Source organism: Spea bombifrons, chromosome 3 (assembly GCF_027358695.1).
Source record: "Spea bombifrons isolate aSpeBom1 chromosome 3, aSpeBom1.2.pri, whole genome shotgun sequence".
NCBI classification, from domain to species: domain Eukaryota; kingdom Metazoa; phylum Chordata; class Amphibia; order Anura; family Pelobatidae; genus Spea; species Spea bombifrons.
In genome coordinates, this window is record NC_071089.1 from 89,519,317 (window position 1) to 89,540,322 (window position 21,006).

Here is a 21,006-nt window from a genome sequence, read left to right on the forward strand (position 1 = left end):
CCAACTCTACTGGAAAAGTAAAAATTTCCTTGATTATCTGTAACCAGACAGTATATGCAAAAACATATTAATTAGGCACCATAATAATCTATGAAATCTAACGGATGTAACACACAATATTTTGCGGACCTCTTGTCAAAAGATAATTATAACGATATCGGCGTTAATAGTCTAGTCAATGCCACAATATTTCTTGATGTCCTAAATTACAGTGCCTGGTTATATGCTGTCAAAATAACAGAAGCCAACAGTCAGGGGGCATTCTATTGCACTTTAGAAATAATTCTGCTGTAATGTGATAAATTATTTGTTACAGAAAACATATTAGTGTTATTACAAAAAGATAATGAGGCTGTTCAAGGAACAATAGCACTTACTTGATACCTTTTTTATTGGGACCTCAGAAGCCTCCCCTCTACAGATTTCTCTTGAACTATTATAATTATTTTTCTTATTAATTATAAAAAAAATACTTATCTTATTGTTGTGTTATATATTATACAAGAGAAAGTAAAATGGGGTTTAAAGGGTTATTCAATAATTACTTTGTTGTGTTTTTTTTTTCTTGTCAAGATGGCTGGTGGTGAAAGATTCATTTCTTTTGTACATGAAAACGGACACTGGGGCTATTTCATTTGTCTTACTGGTGGACAAGGAGTTTAGCATAAAGATTGGCAAGAAAGACACAGAAACTCAATATGGTTTACGTATTGACAATCTTTCAAGGTGAGCAAATACAATCATTGGATTGTTCCAATACATTTTATTCATATTTTATTTATTTATTTCATACCAACAGTCAAACACGATGGGGGTAGTGTGACGGTCTTGGGCTGCTTCATGACATGTGCGACTTGCCATAAAATGAGAATGTCTGGCCGTCAATTTATGATCTAAAGCTAAAGTGTAGTTGGGTGATGCCGCAGGACGACAATCAGAAGCGCACAAGCAAGTCCACCTCAGAATGTCTCAAAAGAAATAACATGAAGGTTTTGGAGTGGCTTGGTCAAGTCCTCAATTAAATCCAAATGAGATGCTTTGGCGTGAGCTTTAAAAAGGCAGTTCATGTCCCAAAAACCTCCAGTGTAGCTGAATTAAAACAACTCTGCCAAGAAGAGTGGATAAAATTCCTCCACAGAGATGTAAAAGACTCATTGCCGGTTATCGCAAACGTTTGATTGCCGTTTCTACTGGATAAGGTGGCACAGCCGGTTGTTAGGTTTAGGAAGGGAAATTACTTTTTGACATTAATAATGTAGGTTTTTATTAACTCCTTACCTTCAATAAATGAAATGATCATATAAAAGCTGCATTTTGTGTTTACGCACTTTCTTTGTCTTATATTAAAACTAGTTTGATGATCTGAAACGTTTTAATGTGACAAATAAGAAGAAATGTATTTATTTCACAGGAGTTTAATACTGAAATGTAACAGCTACCGACACACTCGATGGTGGGGTCAGGCGATTGAAGAATTTGTTGGCAAGCATGGCAAAAACTTCCTTAAAGAACATAGATTTGGCTCGTACGCAGCAATTCAAAACAACACTCTTTCAAAGTGGTACGTGACTACAACGTATTTGAAATCAGAAACAAACATTCTGGATTTGCCAAAATATACAAACTCCTCCTTTTCTGTTTAAGCCTTAAAGTTCTACGTTGTTAGTATCCCTTAGGTTTTATTAAGCATTAAACATAAAGCATTTTAAATAAATTTGGCTACCTTTTTATAGAAGTTATTTTTCCTTCCTCTTTGAATTTTTGGAAAGTTACTTTTTTTAAATGTATTATTTTTTTTATTATATCTGTCATGGGCCAGCACATATCTCTGCCAATCAGCTAAAACAAACACCAACTTCTGAACGATGGCAAGGATTTAGATTTACGTAAAAGTGGTGTTGCATGCTGTAGGAGACCTGAGGGAAGTGGCTTGTAACTTCCAATGTACAAGCTGCTTTCTCAACAATTTTGGGACATTGGAAAAAATCACATTGGAAGCACGTACGTTTATAGTACTTGAACAAGGTGCTACAGTATGTTACTAAATGGAATAAAGTTTACGATGTATGTATTCTGATGTAAACTGAGAATTGTTTCTCCCATTTAAAAAAATAAATAAATAAAAATGAAAATAAGGTAAAATATCTTATTTTTTAAAATCTATTTAAAGTCCTGAGGCTACAGGTCATCAGTGTGGCTCAAGCAATGTTTGTGTTCTAAAGTGACATACATTTTAAATTTCGAAATTAATGTAAAGCAGTAGAATAACATTTTACAAAGGAGTCTGTTCATAGAAACCCACTCCCTGGATGTAAATATTAATATCTGTAATATTCAAACACGGCTATTGTTATAGATGCACCAAGGAAGTCGCCTGTCTCTTCCTTTTGATACATTTAATGTATTTACTTCGTGGCCCCTGATCTGGTTTCTCATTCTCCAGCCTTTGTGCTAAAAGTGTTTCGTAGAGTCTGTTAATCCTTTAGAAAACTCCTATTCCCCTATCAGGAAATAAAGGACCATGTAAACAATATTTAATCGGCTACAATAAATCCTATAAGGTACTTTAGGATATCAAACATGTACGGCTTTACTTAAAAGTTGTATATGACAAAGCTGTCATATTACACATTTTCAACGTGCCTGATTCTTTCTTTAATTGCAATTTCAATGCATGTGGCACTTCAGAAAGTACCCCATGTTGGATAAATGATCACCTTTAAATTACATTGCTTGGAACATTTAGAAAGTGTGTATATACGGTCTTATTATGACCAGTGTTTGCATTCCTATTACTGTGATGACCTTCGGTCTTATTTATGTAACCGGGGATGCCAAGCACCGTACCATACCGGATACAACCAAGAACCAAGTATGACGTTAGAGTTTTGATCTGCTTATTGCACGTTGCTTTATTTTAGGTACGTCAATGCTAAAGGATATTTCCACGATGTGGCAGATGCAATGGAAGCAGCAAAAGAGGAAATTTTCATCACAGACTGGTGGTAGGTACTTTGTCCTAATTATTGTTAAGAAATATAACTGATCATGGAAATTTAAAAGCAAGAAGGCTGTTATAAAGCAAGTTGGGTATCTCATTCATAATAAAACTTTATCGACGGCCTTGAAATCAGAGCTTGGTGTCCTTCCCACTCAGTTCTTATATCCTGATGCGTCTCCCAAAGAATGAACAATCGTGCGATACAAAAAACAAATTCCCTTTCGAGGTTCCCTCTTCAGATCCCCTTTGTGAGGAAGACATGCAAGCAAGTTGGCTCCTGGCAGCCTGTCCAATTTTCTGGGGAAGTAATAACCCTGCTGAAATGTTGCCTCACAAGTTAAAATGATTGCTCTAGAGTAAAATCAAGGTGTCTCTCAAAATATGAAAGGAGTGTATTGGTCAGATTAAATAGCGATAACAATTAAGCCATTTTATTGACATTTCTCATCCAGCAACAGAATAATAATAATAATAATAATAATAATAATAATAATAATAATAATAAAGAAAATGACAGCTATTTGCCATAGGTGGTTTTTTAGTAGCTTTAGACAGGTGGTCGTTCGCGTCCATCCTTAGAAAGGTGACCCCATGACTCCTACGAATATTAATTTAATAGCTCATTGTGAAGATTTAGGTGGTACAGCTCATAATTCCGGTAATTGAATGGCTGAAGTGCAGTTTTTATGGAGACCGTTTATCCACATGCGTTTAAAGGGACAGTTTTAAATAACATTCAGAGAACATCCGTTTCATGGGATGTGGTATCATAAAATCAATGTAGCATATTAAAGGAGCCGAACTATGCCAGTTTACCCAAAGATCAGGTTGAAAGCTCAGGGTCAGTCCCTGAGAGCTGCAAACTATTGTTAAGTATAAATATATTGTATAGCTTTCTGAAAGTCATGCATATGTAATCTTGAAAACTGCATTTAAAGCAGAAGGTTGAACCAATTTCTTTTCCCCGCTTTTGCAAGAGGACTCAATTTGCAGTTTTGGAACTGTGTGGATAATGCTGTGCTTACCGAGAGAATTTATTTTCCCACGTAATAGCAAGCTGATATTCTGGAGACAGTAACATGTTTATAGATCATAGTCCTGTGAACCCGATAGACATATTTGTTTGCTTTCCCAGAAAAATGAGTTCTTTTAAATGGACAGTAACATCTCAGTGGTTCCATGAGGCTTATAAATGGTGCTATAAGCAGTGGTCGGGATTTCAATTCTAATTCTCCGTTTCCAAACTTCTGATCAAATTCAGTACTAAATCCAAAGGCAAGCCACGAGTGAAAAAATGAACGATGTATGTTTTTTTCATTTTTCTTCTGCTATATATATATATATACTTTAATGATATATAAACCTAAGCCCTCAACAAAATTTAATAGTGAGTTTAAATCCGATGAGCACCTGCATCCGGCGTCTTAACCCGAAGTTCGGTTCACCCTGCGGTTTGTGCCATCTTTAGATTGTGATATATAAAATATAATTAGCATTTTCAGAACTAGTGTGATCCTCCCACGTACGTTGGGAAGAGGAAATACCATAAGGACAGGAATTTCTGCTATTGTATAACAAATTGGCTTCCACAAGATAAAAAAAAATCCCTTATTCCTAAACCGAATATCTCCAACTTGGTTTATATTGACAAACAAAAAGTGCAAGGTAGATCTAATACGTTAATTCACTTTTACTAAAACTTGGCATTGGTGGTGTTTTTAAGTCTTACATTTACGTCTCTTTAAACCTTATTGGCCAACAGTCTCAAACCCAAGAAGTCTTGTGTTTCTAAAAGCTGCTTTAGGACAAAGTATTTAATTTTTTTTTTTTTTTTCGTTTTTTTTTTTTAAATTGCAAACTTGGTAAGACTTGATATGAACTCCTCATGCATGCTTTTCCACCTCTCCGATTCATTAATTATCCTTCACACCCATCTTTTTTCGCTCGGAAGACTGGCACACAATTACATGGTATTTATGGAATTTGGGAAACCTTTTTCAAAGTAATTGTAGGACAGGACTGACGTGTTGAGCAGCTTTATATGTCGTTGTAGTGGAAGTGACTTTATAGCTTGATTCAGAGGGAAAATATCTATTATAATTCATAGTAATCCAACATTAATTTGCACAGTGAAAGTATTTTAGGTACTCCTGTTAATTTATAGTAAGATGTGTGTTAAGCCACTCCCATTTCCTTGGTGTATGTGTATGATTTTAATATGGTTTGTGGTTTGTGGTTTTTCATTTTAAGCAAAATTATTTTTCTTACTGTATGTGTGCCTCACTGTGGATGACTTTTGACCCACCAAGGGCAAGATGCCATGTCCACATTCTCATTGTGAGTTTGAGTAGTTCATATACTACACCAAGATCTAAAAAGATCGAAGCGGTTATTTTTAGGTGGAATGCTTAGCTTGTGCACTTCCAACCCCACGCTGCGTCTAAAACAGCAGGCGTATTACATTACATTTATTTATATAGCACCAGCAGTTTCCGTAGTGCTGTTACAATTGGAGGAATAATCGCAAACAATAAATAACTGGTACAAAAGGGGAAGAGGGCCCTGCTCTTGTGAGTTTACAATCTAGCTGGTGGTTGGGGGAGGGTTAGTGAAACAGTAGGAGAGGACTGCTTGGATTGGGATGAGCTGATAGGGTCCAGATGATCCGTAAAGGTTGTTGGTCGCCCATATGGCTTGATTAGGATGATGACTGTTGATTTCACAAGATGATGGTAGGGCAGTTCCTGCAGTTTCCCTCCTGTTTAATTCCAGTGTAACTCCTATCTGTCCACTTATAAAGAGTCCACTTGGGATGAAGCAAATGCAGCTACATTTCCAAGCAAGCTTGTTTCCGAGTGATGCTCGAGGATTTATAGGACTACTTCACAAGTGGTCAGATAAGGTGACTGCAAAACAAGGGGTTCAGGGGTAGATCAGATGCAATGAGTTAACCATGCTAGGTGAAAACAAGAGGTTACAGCAGGATATGAAGGTTTCAGGGGTGGATCGGATGCAATAGGCGATAATCATACCTGCTCAAAACAAGGAATATGCAAATGAGGCAGCCCGTTTAACCATGTGTAAGGAATCAAAATGTGACGCTCTTTGAGCACAGATCTCCGACATGCCCTTTTTGGCATAAGTGTATTTTATTTTGCATGCTCTGTACAGTGGGAGGGCCACTTGTTACTTAAAACATACAGAATGGTATTAGAAAAGTTAGTTCACCGTTTCTATATATCTTGAGTTAGAAACATAGATTACATTTGCCAAGAAATTCTAAGGTTTGAGTATTTAAAGCAGGGAAAAACCTGCCCTATGCATGCTACAATTCTCTCACGTCTGCTGGGAATCTGTTCCACTTATCTACCACCTTCTTCCTAAGGAGTTTAAAGGCAGCATTCTTCTTCTTTGTTTTTTTTTTTTGCCCAAACTGAAGCAATCTTTAAAGGGCTATTTTATTTTTTTGTAGAAGTGCTACAGTTTTAAATGAAATATCCCTCTCTATTTACATGTGTCATATTAACATTCCTGTATTAAGCAGATAATGGCATTCATTTGATCCGATTTTTGTGTTTCAAGGCTAAGTCCAGAAATATTTCTCAAACGTCCTGTTGTTGAAGGAAACCGGTGGAGATTGGACTGTGTCCTAAGAAGGAAGGCTGTGAGTATTTTTTGTTGGTGTAATAAACACAAGAAACCACATAAATTAGTTTTATTAAAATGTAAAAAAATATATATATTAATCATCTTTTATCTTTAAGCACTTCCAGTGTGTGTGTATGTATGTATGTATGCATGTGTATATATATATAATTAATAATTTTCCATCACACTTTTCCCCCCACCATACCTAATTATATATTATTCTAAATATTAATATAATAGGTTACTTAGGATACTGTTGTGTTGTTCATAAAGTATTTACATTTTTAGGTGACGTGTTCTTATGTCCCATACAGTATCTACCTATGCCCAACTGCAGAGACTTGCTTTTATTTCGATTTTGCAGCATGTAGGTTGGCACCTTCTAGTGTTCATTTTAATGGTTCAGCTATTATATTTTATCAACAGCAACAAGGGGTAAAAATCTTTATCATGCTATACAAGGAAGTGGAATTGGCTTTGGGAATCAACAGTGAGTACAGCAAGAGGACTCTTATGCGTCTACACCCAAACATTAAGGTACGAGCGCACTAGAACAAAAGCAAATAACCTTGAATGGAATCTAAAACTGTAAGTGATTTAAGCAGGATATCAGAATATGACAGTACTAAAATTATTGAGGATGTGATATTTTGAAGTGGAGCATATTAATCAGAATGGTTAAAAAAAACAAAATTCTCTACTTTCATAAAAGCCTGAAATTTGCAATACAGTCTGCAAACTGAACTTTACCGTCTCACACCCTTAACAATTAATATTAATATGTGGTAATATTCAACAATAACATATGTTAACAGGACACGGCTCAAATGCACCTGTGTTGATTTTCTTTAGGTTATGAGACACCCGGATCACATGTCGTCTTCAGTGTACCTTTGGGCTCACCATGAGAAGATTGTAGTCATTGATCAGTCCGTGGCTTTTGTTGGAGGAATTGATTTGGCCTATGGACGGTGGGATGATGATGAGCACAGACTGACCGACATTGGAAGTGTCAAGAGAGTCATAACACAGTCTACTACTGCCATAAACACGGTAAAACTCCTCAAAGTTACATGACACTTCCCTAGGATGTGAAGCCAAGGTTATGTCACCTAGAAAAGACCACAAAGGCCAAAAAGTAAACTTGTGGAAAAAGATTAACATAATGTTTTAATTACGGATATTTCCCCTTTCACCACTAGTAATACGATCATAAGTCTAGTACTGGTTTAAACACTATTATTTTAACATGAGTTAACTTGCATAAGTCACGGCTGCACCGGATGAATCAATTAGTCTTTGACTACCGTTTTTGTGTTTGCTGATTCACTTCATCTCTAGGTTTACAGAGACCTTCCTAGAAACAAGACAAGCAGTGTTTTATTTCTGTATTTTAGATATCGGGTTCCACTCAGACATTGAATGGGGAAGGTAAAGGTGAAAGGAAAGGTAGTTTCCAGCCTCAGGCCAACCAAGCAAGTGAAAATGCCTTGGACACCTCAAGAATCAAAGGTTTTGGCAAATCGAGAAAGTTTGCCAAGTTCAGCCTGTACAAGCAGCTCCACAAACACAACCTCCAACACGCAGACAGTGTGAGCAGTATAGACAGCCAGTCACGTATGTACAGCTTTTACTTATCACACCTTTACTGTTTGTTTTATTGTATGATTAATCTCGTTCATGGGACATTAAATGTATCATGCGCACATTAAATGTTTGTGATGGTTAAGATGAAAAAATTTGATTTTTTTTTTAGTATGTAATATCTTTTCGAAGGCCAACTGTGCCTCAAAGTGTATTAAAGTGTCAATGCATAACATTGTGAGTTCTGGGTTTAAACTGAAGTGAGTTCAGCAATATTTAGTGAGGGACCAATGGTCTATTACAGGGGTGTCCAACCTGCGGCCCTCCAGCTGCTGCAGGACTACATCTCCCATAATGCAGGCTGAGGAGGATGGGAGATGTAGTCCTACAGCAGCTGGAGGGCCACAGGTTGGACGCTCCTGGTCTATTATAAAAGATAATGCTAAGTTGCGGTAATTGTCCTTATGTGGAAATGGAAAACCAGTCTGTTTATTTGCATAGTGCTGGTGAGATGTTTTGCATACAACTGTTGTAAAATGTAGATTTGGTTAAATATTAAAAAAAAGTTATGTATCATAAGATGAAAAGTTACGAGGAAGTAGTTTTATTGTGTGATCTCTATCATGCCATGATAGATGAGGTACTGTATATTTGGCTGCATATAAACAGCAAGGGAAACGAGAATGGTTCGCGAGTTAAATATTTTCATAGGGGTTAATGACCATTATAGAATGTCCATGACTTTGTGTGATGAGATATGGAGAAGGTCAAAGCGCTCAGGGGCAGTAGACCTGTTGGGATAGCCAGTAGAATATGTTGGGATAGCCTATGGCTACGTGTTAGCAGAGAGGAACTGAAACTTGAAGATGTTTTTTTAACGCTTGAAGCATTCAGAGCTCAGTAATGGCTATTTGAGGGATGCATATGTTGCCTGAGGTGTGTAATTTGGGGGGATCCCTTACTAGTACCACATTTTGAATTTTTGATGGCAAAAGTCATCATAAGAGAACAGGTATACATTTTGAATACATCATGTATTCAAAATGTATACCTGTTCTCTTATGATGACTTTTGCGCTAGTTGATTATATTGTGGTGTGTATTGTCTTGATTTACGTTGACCTCACAAATGCTCTACTGGATGAATGGGCAAAAACTCCCACAATCTTGTGGAACGTCTTCCCAGAAGCTGCAAAAGGGGGACCAACTAAATAATAATGTCTATGTATTTAGAATGTGATGTCATCATCCCTGTTGGTGTAACGGTCAGGTGTGTATTATGTGTAATATATGCATCTATGTATCGCATCATGTACCTACTGCATCTCTATTCCAGAGAGACCCTCTAGTGGTGTTCCTGGCACCCAAGTTTCACTCATGCCTAATGTGAATGTGTGTATAAGAACAAAGGGAACATGGATTTTTACACCCATACAAATAAAGATCTTGTTAAAGATACCAAGGGGGTTCTAAAATTTGTTTTTATTGGATCTGGTAACAACAATAATATTCTAGTGGACAAAGCTTGAAAGAATTTAAAGCACTGAATCTTGAAACCCTTTGCTGTACTTTCAGCATGGTACTTCTACCTGCTCTAGGTGAATCGTAACAGTATCCCCACCTTTGGGCCGAACCCAAATGTTGCAGTGCCCACTTTTCGTTTTTATGTGATAGTAGCATTAGTTCCACGTAGCCTATAAATGGGCTCTGAGAAATCGCAGCACCTAAACTAAAAAAACAGAGCTTTTCCCTTTTTCCAGGTCATTCTGATTCTTATAATAGCCACCAGAATTTAATCCACGGTTTTAAACCACATCGGAAGATTTTTCATCATTCAGGTGACTCTGAACTAAAATTCACTCGAAATAACGATGGTGAGTGATGCATGGAGACGCATGGGCCTATGGGGCAAAAATTCTGCATCCTCCTTCCTGCTTGTGTTTAGCCGCTAAACATTGGACATTCAGTTCTGGCAAAGTCTTACACAAACCGGAATGTATGTCTGTGACACTGCAATGTTCTATTTTAGCATGGTTTTAAAGTCCTTTAACTCCCCAACATATTGTTAATGGCATGTGTATGGGTAGAGTACAGGATGGGGGTGATGGGTAGTGAAATGCTGGCTGTCCTAGATGCAGGGGTATCAGCTCTGTACGGAAATATTTAAAGACAGATCTATTGTTGCATGAGATCCCTGATGATGGGTATAGAAATTAGGACAGTGGACACCAATGCAAAAACAGATGGGCGTAGAGCTTGATTTCATGTTTATATTGATACATGTTTTGTACTGGGGGCATAGATAGTTAGGCCTATTGCAAAAAAGCTGAAAAGCTAAAAAAAAAATTATATATTTGTGGAATCCATATTTATTATGTATGTAAACTTAGTATCATTTTAAATGAGCACATCTCAAGCCATTTATGATTACATTTGAAGATCACAGTTAGATGATTTGTTCTTTTTGAAGCGTTGTATCCTATTGACTAAATCAAAGGCTGAATTGTGCTACCATTTTTTATAAAAAGCCAATCTGCATTTGTAGATAAAAGTCCAACAGTAATCAAAATTCTTTCAAAGAATTATGTTGTTTTTTTAATCCAGTATGCTGTTTTTTACTATTTTTTTTTGTTTTAATTAACTTTTTTAACTGAAGAAAGTTAGTTTGTTTTACATGTATGTAACATAGCATTCATACATATTGGGTGTGAAAACTGAGTTAAGCAATTCTATACTGTGGTTTTCTGTATTTAGAGAAATTTTATTGGAGAGGCACCCAACGGTGGCTAGACTATGAGAATGCTTAATTCTGTGTTCTGTCCAATGTATCAACAACGTTTGTAAAATCTCATTTGAGACGGACTATTTTGGGATCTAGTGTCCTCTGCTCTGACATGGAAGGAGCTAGGTTATGCAGAAGACATGGTCTACCTCAAAAGTTTTAGTGACTAATTGCAAGGTACAGCTTGTATTAATTTTGGTATTGCTTTGCTTTATTAAAAACTTGGATTTTGTTTATTCTTTTTACATTTTTAAGCTTAATGCAAGCTTAAAATGTGGCTGGATGGCTGGTTGTTTTGCTTGGCCCTTGAACTTAACATATGCTTGTGGGTTTTATTTATTTTTATTTTCAGTCTGTTGTGGGACCATTTAACTCATACAACTTTAGTCTTAACCAAATAAAGCTAGATCACTCTGACAATGCTTAATAAGGTTTAAATTTGTTAATTTTCCAATTCTTTTTCAATCTGCAGAGGCTTCTGAAATATTTTCTGTAATAATTACTCCAAACTGTATGTTTTGGGAAAATCAGATTGTATATTAGAATTGTAGCATTTCTTTAATAAACAATATCCTTCCATCATTGAACATGTTTTGTAGCATTAGCTTTATATTAATATAATATAATTAAAATAATATAATTAATGTATGCCTAACATTGGAAAAACTACTGGAACAAGAATGTCAGCGGTTGATGACGGTGACTCCAATGTGTCCTTACTAGCTCAGATGAGCTTAATAGCAAATCTGTAGTTTTAATCCACTCCTCTGTGTTGAAGCAGGAAAATAATACATTTTATATCTGCCTAAGATAATGTTTAGCTCCAACCATTCCTGAAAGTATATCCAGGGGAAATTACAATCATCCTCCATACGTGCGTGCAGTTAATAGCAGACTACACAATCATGGCTGAAAAATGATAGACAAAAATGTTCTGGAGCATGTTCTGACTTCTTGATTTGTGTTTTCAGGAGGATCTGTTCGGAGCCTGCAGACTGGCATTGGCGAACTGCTTGGTGAAACTCGCTTTTGGCATGGCAAAGACTACTGCAATTTTGTCTTCAAAGACTGGGTACAGCTGGACAAACCGTTTGATGGTAAATCCTTAATTCAACTATTTTTTAATAAAAAAAAATGTTTGTATGTATACATAATGTATATATGTTAAACAGCGGACTTTTACTTTCTCTACCTTAAAAACATCTACTTTATGGCTCTGTATTGTTGGATAGTTTACACTGACATCAGTAGATCCATAGGGTGGCTGCCATCTGAACCGCATCCTCCCAATAGATGCAGCACCCCGATTACCCAGCTTCCCAAGCAAGCAACTTTCAGAACTTGCTAGCTCCGAAGTCGTCTTGTTAGAATTTTCAAATGATTTTTCCCGGGGTGAGAGCTGTTTTAAGAATGGGGCCCACCTGCAGACATTATTGGCCAACTTGAGATGTTCACATTCCAATGTTCTGACACAAATGGTGAACTTAATTGTGGTATATTTCTGTTTAGACTTTATTGACAGATACCAAACACCAAGAATGCCGTGGCATGACATTTCTTCTGTTGTTCACGGAAAAGCAGCACGTGACGTGGCCAGGCACTTCATCCAGCGCTGGAACTTCACAAAGGTGTGTGATTCGTTGTGCATGAACCATCGTTTCCCAGATACTCTGGGATCTGGCTTTTGTGTATGCATTATCTAATATGTTTTTTTTTTATATTTTTCTTATACAGATCATGAAGCCCAAGTATCGATCTCTATCCTACCCATTCTTGTTGCCAAAGTCGCACAAAACGGCAAAGGAATTAACCTATCAAGTTCCTGGATCACTGCATGCTAATGTGCAGGTGGGTAGAGCATCAGGCAACGCAACATATAAAAGGGCTTGTATTTCTCATCCAGCCTGCACCTTCCCCACCAAAAAATGCATAAAACGATCATGCGGTGCAACATTCTCTAGACCACTGATCCACCAGTGTTCCCAGTATATGAAAGGAAACATGGAGCACATAGTGTTCTGCCTTATTGTACCTCTCTGTCATGGAACTGCGGCCAAAAAGTTATATAGGAGTATCCATGTAAGGGATATTAGATGAATTTAGGTCTTTCTTAATTTGATGTCCTTCAGTGATCATCTGGAAACCTGAGGGCAGCCTTTTGCTATTTTAATATGTAGTTCTTCATACAGTCTCCTAAAACTAGTCACTGAAAAAGTGTGGTGTTTTTGGAGACACCAAGTATATTTTTCACCAAATGAAAAGTTTTGATTTGGTTAGTGAAGTGAATCTTCAAGTATTTAACTTGAAATATTGTGTATTTATTATTTGTACCTTGCTCGTTGTGTGGCTGACTGTTTAGGGACTGGTATTGACCTACAATCCAAAAATGTTTCAGCTATGTTTCCTGTTCTTTTGCAAAGTTGCATAAAATGGAAATTTAGTAATTATAAATACAAATACCTTGAAATGTAACTAGAGCACATTGCATTTACTACATAAATATCATTTAGTAGGTATGTGTTCCCAGTCACTTATACTGTTTTTAAAAGCTGAATATAGTGAGTGTGATGTTGGTGTTTAGTCCTTGGCTGGATTCCAGTGCTCCATGTTTCCCTACTTAAGAAGTAGGTATATCCTCCATAACTATCTGAATAAAGACAGTCCTCTTCCAGACAGATGGAAAGTGTGTGGCCAATGTCTGGATATTCCCAGTCGCATGCTACATGAGCATAAAAATGCAACGTGCCCCCTGCCATATCCGGACGTCAGCTGCACTTCCGTCATTAGGTGGCTACCACCCTTAAAGTGCCTGGGCCATCTAGTTATCCTAATCCTGGCCTGGCATGCAGGATGACGATTAGTGGTGGTATGGGGAGTGCCGCTTCCTGGTTCTGTCCTGTGTTAGTATGCGATTGCGACAGAGATTGGGTGCATATCTCAGTCATAGGCATGTCTGTATTGATGCAAATGTATTTCATTTTGTTTGCTATGTGGAAAGCTAGAAAGCAGAGAGTTCCAACATTTTACAGAACAACACAAGCTGATGATTTCACATGAGACCACATCTACCACAATGCTTTGATGAAAATTAGCTACCACGAGTAGGAACATAGTTTCCCAATCTGTGATAGTTGGCCAAATACAACAAATGATCTCATATGTATTTTGGTTAATGTTATGCAGCGCAAGATACGCAAAATCCGTCCCTGGTGCGTTGTTGGAAATCATGTACCTATGAACCTATGCTTTCATATATATATTCAAACACATGAAAACAATCTACATAAAAAACATAACCAGTCGGTAAATCATTATTCTGCTATGTGGGCTATGGAATAAGTTGGTCCTTTTATGCAATTCCAACGGAATGTTGCACTTTTTGTGTCTGTCCGTGTGCAGAACACTCCAGTGATCTATAGCTCCCCCTGCTGGTGTTCGGTGTTGCTGCAGCCCAACAAACGATTAGCTCTGCAATCATCACATCTCACCAACGTCTCTAAACAGCTTTTTGGACATTCTGATACATCATTTAGATAGCAGAGCAGCTTCAGCTAGCAAGTTTGATCTTGTTTCTTGCTTCAGTGATTCTGAATGTGTGCATGTATTATAGGTACATCTTGGAGCTCGTAGGAATAGAAGGATAGTATATACCGGTATATATATTGGAAGTGCCCATTGACCATAAATACATGCATACATAGTTGCTAAGGTTTAAACATTCCAAGTAACCATATCTGTTGATCTAGAATACGGCAAAAAAATGATTTTCTTTGAATCCTTCGACTAAACAATATTGTTTTCCTCCAGGTGCTTCGTTCAGCAGCTGATTGGTCAGCAGGAATTAAGTACCATGAAGAGTCTATACACAATGCCTATGTGCATGTGATTGAAAACAGCAAACACTACATTTATATTGAGGTAAGGCGGTGTTACCATAAACATCATATACAAGCTGTATTTTCTGTAGACCTCTATGGGTGCAGCCGTTTACCAATCACATAAATATGTCTGTCATGCATTGAAGCCCATTTTTAATGCGTACAAGTAATTTGTTAGCCTTAACACCTGCCACTTTACATGGCATATGGCTACCGAGCTGGGAGATGGCTAGTAGCCACAAATATATTTCAAGTCCCAATCCTTTCAATCTGAGCCCATTTAGCTGATAATTACCATGTGTGTGTTTTGCCTACTAAAGTGCATTATTGTACATTTATCAGTATTGAATCTCATCTGCCATTTTACTAACCATCCTCCCAATTTAAACAAATCATTCTACTACAAAATGCATTGTTAGCTGCATTTATTGCACAGCTGGTGCCATTTTCAAAAATATACATTTGACTATAGTTTTCTAAGCCATTAATATAGAAACTAATATGCTCTCGCTGAACCCGCGTCGGAAGAAATTCTGTTTTTACTACCGTATCTGCTTCACATGTTTATAACTAGTTTTCAATCCAGTCACCTAAACCCCTTCATTTAAAGGTCTACCTCCCATGAGGCACTGTACCAAATGCCTGGTTTTGTTATAATCTCGCTGAGCCCTCTTGGGTGAATGACGTTCAGGGCTGGTGTCTTTTATTAGTCTCGAGCTTTCCAGTCACTCTTTGACCTCTTTTTGAGTTAACCGCTTATCTAGACAGAGTTCGGTTATTTGTAGTTTTTTCTGTGAACACACCGTCATCAGTATTTAGTATGTGAATTTTAAAGGGAACGCATGCTTGTTCACCCGGACTGGTCTGTCCACAGAGCATCTATCAACAAGTAGCAATGAGGCAGAGGTTGGTAGAAAGGTAGTTGGCTATTAGCTATAAGACAGCCAGGGTTGCCCTTAATGCTATGGTGATGCCAAGAACTGTCACAGAAGCTCACCTAAAAGTAAGATTATAATAAACTATATATGTACAGTGCTGTGAAAAAGTATTTGTCACCATCCCCAATTCCTTCTACTTTTAGCTTATTTGTTACATTTTCAATGTTTCAATGTATCCAACTAATTTTAATATAAGTCAAAGACAACATGACAAAAAGCAGCTTTTAAATGATCATTTCATTTATTAAAAGTAAAGAGTTCAACAAAACCTATATCACTCGTGTCAAACAGTCATTTCCCCCCTAAACCTAGTAACTGTTTGTGCCGTCCTTGGTGGCAAAGACTGCAATCAAATATTAGCTATAACTGGCAATAAGTCTTTTACATCGCTTCTTGCCAGAATTGTTTTAATTTAGCCACATTGGAGGGTTTTCAAGTATAAGCTGCCTTTTTAAGGTCATGCCGCAACATCTCCATCGGATTCAAGCCAAGTCATCACACTACCGCCACCATGTTTGACTGTTGGTATGATGATCTTATTGTGAAATGCTGTTGGCTTTAGTCCAGATGAAATAGGGTCCAATTTTGACCCAAAGCCTTGGGGTCCTCAAGATGTTATTGGCAAATATGAGACAAGCTTTTGTGTTCTTCTTTGTAACCCTTTCCATACTGATAGAAGTCAATAACTTTATTTCTCGTCTCTTCTTGAATTTCTTTAGACAGCGGCATCATGTGCTTCTTTTTGAGACTATTTAGCCTACTTCCGCTTGCAAGATAGGTTTTATTTATTTGATGTTTAGGTTCGACAGGGCTGGCAGTAATCGTGCCTGGATGTGTCTAGTGAAATTTAACCCAATTATAAATTAAATTTGATTAATTGGTGAATCTAGTAACTAAGGGGCCAATCCTGTTTTACTTAGGGCCTGGTAGGGTTGGGATAGCGTTTTACTTTATTTACATGAAATCATCATTTTAAAGCTGCATTTTGTGTTTATGCACACTAATATTAAAATTAGTTTGATGATCTGAAAGATTTAAGTGTGATCGTAATCGGGGAGGGGCATATAGTTTTTGACAGCGCTGTGTGTGTATATATGTGTGTGTGTGTGTGTGTGTGTGTGCCTGTGAACGGTGTCTTTTGACCTAGCTCTCAGTACAAAGGGTGTATCTTAAGTTTTAAAACTTTGGTCTTTTTTCTGTGACTTTATTCAGCATAAGTCCTTTGCAAACACTCATATCTCGCATACACAGTGATACTGATAATTATGGTGTATGTTCTGCTGGGTTAATAATAACCGCTGTGGCAATCTGACACCGGTCTTCCAGTTGGCGTTTGGGAAAGCTAACCCTGCTGGCAGCCTGTGCCCACTCTGATACTCTGTACCACCGAAGGAGCTTATGGGTCGAGATGGGCAAAGGCTCTTATGCTTGATATGATTCATATTAAAGCAGCATATGAAATCGCTTAGCAACATCAATACTGATTATAAAGGAGACATGGTTTTGTCCTGGTTCTAGAATTACGTTTTATACCTGACCCCTTTTAATCGTGCTCTCCATATCCTACATTGTTTTTAAAAGATATGTTTTTTCTTTTTCATTACCAGAACCAGTTTTTTATCAGCTGTGCAGACAATAAGGTTGTTTTTAACAAGATCGGAGATGCCATTGCCCAGAGGATACTAAAAGCCCACAGGTAATGTATACAGCTGCTCTTGAGATATATATATATATCTATATCTCAATTTTTACTTTTGCTGAGCTGAATTAGAATATCATATTAAACCAACGTTCTAGCCATCATATGCACTTTAATGAAAATGATAGCGGAGTCCTAAAATTAACAATTTCTTAGCAGAGTCCCAGCTATGCATTTGGACGATTGCCCTGCTTCTCAGCTCCTCTGCGTGTAAGAGATATGTTGAGCCGCACTATACTCACCACCAGCTAGCTTTAGCTTGCATACAAGTGCCATGTGATTAAAAAACTACCCTGCACCCATGTGCAGAAACTGCTCATATTGATGTCAAGGGTAGGTGGCTTTTTTTCCCTTCTACAGGGAAAGAATGCGTATTAAAGTAAATTAATGGAAATAAAGAGTTGGTAATAACCAAGAAGTGTTCTGATTCTAGGGAGAACAAGAGGTATCGCGTGTACGTTATCACCCCACTGCTGCCTGGATTTGAAGGAGATATCTCGCGAGGTGGAGGCAATGCCTTACAAGCTGTTATGCATTTCAACTACAGGTAACAAATATTGTATATAAGAACTCAATGCTGGTTCAAGACAAAAAGCAAAAAACAGGTTCATTTCTATTAAATAGGTTAATGAGCTGAATGATGTTGGTCCTGCAACTGCTACAGAAAGCCTAGACTGACAGTTGAATCACTTTTGGGGTTTTACCCAAGGTCAGCTCAGCTCCAATTAAGAATCCCCTGGCGTGGTACTTTAGATATTTTTCATGTGCATCTTCAGCCATTCTACTCTAGCAGTAGGCATAATCATTTCTATTGGCATTACTATTAAAGTAAAATAGATGTGATTGGTAACCTGAATTAAGCTGTCTATCCAATGGCTCCCCCTAGTGTTCTCTTTTAATTACTACTATTTGCAGCAGGCTACGTTGTAGATCTAGCACTAGCTGCTGGTGATTAAACGTTAAATTATGTTCGGTATTATGGTGTCATGTTTTGTGCTGTGTTATTTGAATTGAGACAGTAATGTGGTTGAATCACCTCCAAGTCTAGTTTTGTTCCCTTTATTATGTTTTTCAATTACAAATGGTTACAGCTTCTGCTTTTTAAAAATATCTGTGCGCTTAAGCTCAGTGCTCCTTGCACGTATTAGGTGTTTTGTACAAATACATTTTCATTCTGCAAACATTGCAATCTGCTTCATAGGATTTTCTAAACCAATCTATGACTTTTCGCCAGAGCTGCGTTTCCCAATCGTTACTTCTGTGCAATTCTTCCATCTTGTATCCTGACTGTGTTTTTCTTGTTATATATTATTTATAGAACCATTTGCAGAGGAGACAATTCTATCATTGGACAACTGAAAGCAGAAAGTGAGTCATTGATTCGGTCTGTCAATTGCTGAAAATTATTCAATCATACTGAAATGTAGTCTCATGCTTGATTGATTTTTTTTGTTTTTGTTTTAACAATGAAAAATTATCTAATAATTTTGCAACAAAACGTATTTATTCGATAAGATGGATATTAAATGAATGTGTAGATGTTCCAGAGTTCTTGTTTTAGATTGGTAAAGCAGATATCTGTTGCAAAATCAGGATATATTGGGAATATAGATAATTGGGAATAATGATACATTCAATGCTACCATGACAGACTCATATGATGTATATAATATATGTGTGTGTGCATGCATACTAATAGATCGATATATATTCCCATAAGCCAGGCTTTTATTCGCCAACACTGGGTTGCACAATAAATGTTGCTTACATCATCTGAAGCAATAGTTACTTTTCTGGCTCATTTATAACGTTATTGGTGCTGTAAATGAGTGCTCATAAAGTTTAGTGGAGATAGCGTCAAAGCCAGTAGTTCAGTATTTTATCACCCCTTGCATAGCACCCTGCGTGACTTCTTGGGTCACATACACCCCAAACCTGGCTCTGTTTTTTCCACTACATTCAGATGACCGAGGTCAAAGTCTCTGGACTAGAACATTACCTCTATTGCTAATTAAGCTCTTTTTTTCATATCTGAAATTGCTACCGGTTTTGTGGAGCAAGTATGTATCTACTGTCAAAATGTCTTTGACACATCTAGTGGGATGCTAAACTTCATTGACGTGCTCACCCCCACCCACAAGGGCATATCTGTTGCGTTATCTCCTTCTACCCTCCAATATTGCTGTCAGCCAAGGTGGGATGCAGGATGTGCCCAGGAGTGGAGCATTGAGGTTCCATCTACCTCGCAGCCTTTTGAAATGGAGCGTAATGATATGATGTCATATAGCAGAGGTCTACTTCAGTAGGTTGAGAGGTGACAGTATGGAAGTGATTGAGGTTGCCAAAGCAGAGACATGACTCCTTTCTATAGTTCACGAACAAAGAAAAGGAATCCCAGCACTCCAAACAGCTTCCAATCTTTAGGATACTTTATTTAGAGAAAGCAAAAAAAAAGCAACGTTTCAGCCAAACAGGCTTGACAAAGGCCCTGTTTGGCTGAAACGCATTCGCATGGAAGAATAAAACATGGACAGCCCTGATCTAGTGTAGTGATAATGTAATACTACATCTGTGAAACGAAAAACAAGACGTGTAAACGTTCATCTGTATCTTTTTGCGATAAGAGTCAGATGCTTATCTATTCCGTACCAGTACTTGCTTAACTTTGTGTAATATCTTAAAAAAAAAAAAGACAATTTCTGCTAAACTAAACATGTACTTTTGCCATTATTTTTAGTTGGAAATCAGTGGATAAACTACATTTCGTTCTGTGGTCTCCGGACTCATGCTGAACTGGAAGGAAATCTTGTAACGGAGCTTATATACGTCCATAGCAAGCTGCTTATTGCAGATGATAACACAGTAATCATTGGTAAGTGTCTTCTTGCTAATATGATATACAATGTTATTCATTTTTCTGAACATAAGCAGACTCGATTTAATATACAACAGATCATACATGTGCATAGTGAGCCATTTTTTTTTAAGGGTGTCGCACGTCCCACTCACGTTAAATCTGTCTATATTTTTCCTCATTACTATCTCCATATCCTACCTTCATAGCCCCCCGCCCCCTGTATAATAGTGGGGTCACTGGGGATTTTGATTCTAGAGTCACCTTGCTTTGTAAATCCAGACCTGATGAGAATATAGATTGTCTGTCCGCTGTTTAATTTACGCTGTATTCTCTTTTGCAAAAAAGGTTTCATTGATCTATATGTAGCGTGTTTAAGACTATGAGAACATTTGTTAGATATCATTTCAATTGTAATGTCATTAATGTTTACATTGCTGCAGTTATATCACACATTTATGATACAGAACCATACATAAAAGCTGGACAATTTATCCTCTGGAATGATCAACTGGGAGAATTAATTGTAAATTCCATGTTTATTCCTTCCCATTAATATAATCTGCCACTGTATACGAGAGTGCTATAGGGTGAACGGGAAGGGAAAGCAAGTGAGGTTGATC

The 21,006-nt window shown here is 37.3% G+C and overlaps 1 protein-coding gene across 2 annotated transcripts in view; it reads left to right on the plus strand.

The window, feature by feature from the left end:
• Positions 1 to 21,006, plus strand: part of PLD1 (phospholipase D1) — a 52,565-nt gene that overhangs the window by 25,417 nt on the left and 6,142 nt on the right. Inside the window, exons 9-24 of one of the 2 annotated variants that reach the window (XM_053459374.1) lie at positions 574 to 726; positions 1,412 to 1,561; positions 2,922 to 3,005; positions 6,584 to 6,665; positions 7,076 to 7,186; positions 7,502 to 7,702; positions 8,047 to 8,266; positions 9,993 to 10,106; positions 11,986 to 12,111; positions 12,524 to 12,642; positions 12,749 to 12,862; positions 14,822 to 14,932; positions 17,438 to 17,526; positions 17,963 to 18,076; positions 18,848 to 18,897; positions 20,267 to 20,401. In XM_053459374.1, coding sequence (XP_053315349.1) covers positions 574 to 726; positions 1,412 to 1,561; positions 2,922 to 3,005; positions 6,584 to 6,665; positions 7,076 to 7,186; positions 7,502 to 7,702; positions 8,047 to 8,266; positions 9,993 to 10,106; positions 11,986 to 12,111; positions 12,524 to 12,642; positions 12,749 to 12,862; positions 14,822 to 14,932; positions 17,438 to 17,526; positions 17,963 to 18,076; positions 18,848 to 18,897; positions 20,267 to 20,401 — 1,973 coding nt within the window. The remainder of the gene's footprint in view (positions 1 to 573; positions 727 to 1,411; positions 1,562 to 2,921; positions 3,006 to 6,583; positions 6,666 to 7,075; positions 7,187 to 7,501; positions 7,703 to 8,046; positions 8,267 to 9,992; positions 10,107 to 11,985; positions 12,112 to 12,523; positions 12,643 to 12,748; positions 12,863 to 14,821; positions 14,933 to 17,437; positions 17,527 to 17,962; positions 18,077 to 18,847; positions 18,898 to 20,266; positions 20,402 to 21,006) is intronic. The other variant, XM_053459373.1, reaches the window with a different exon arrangement.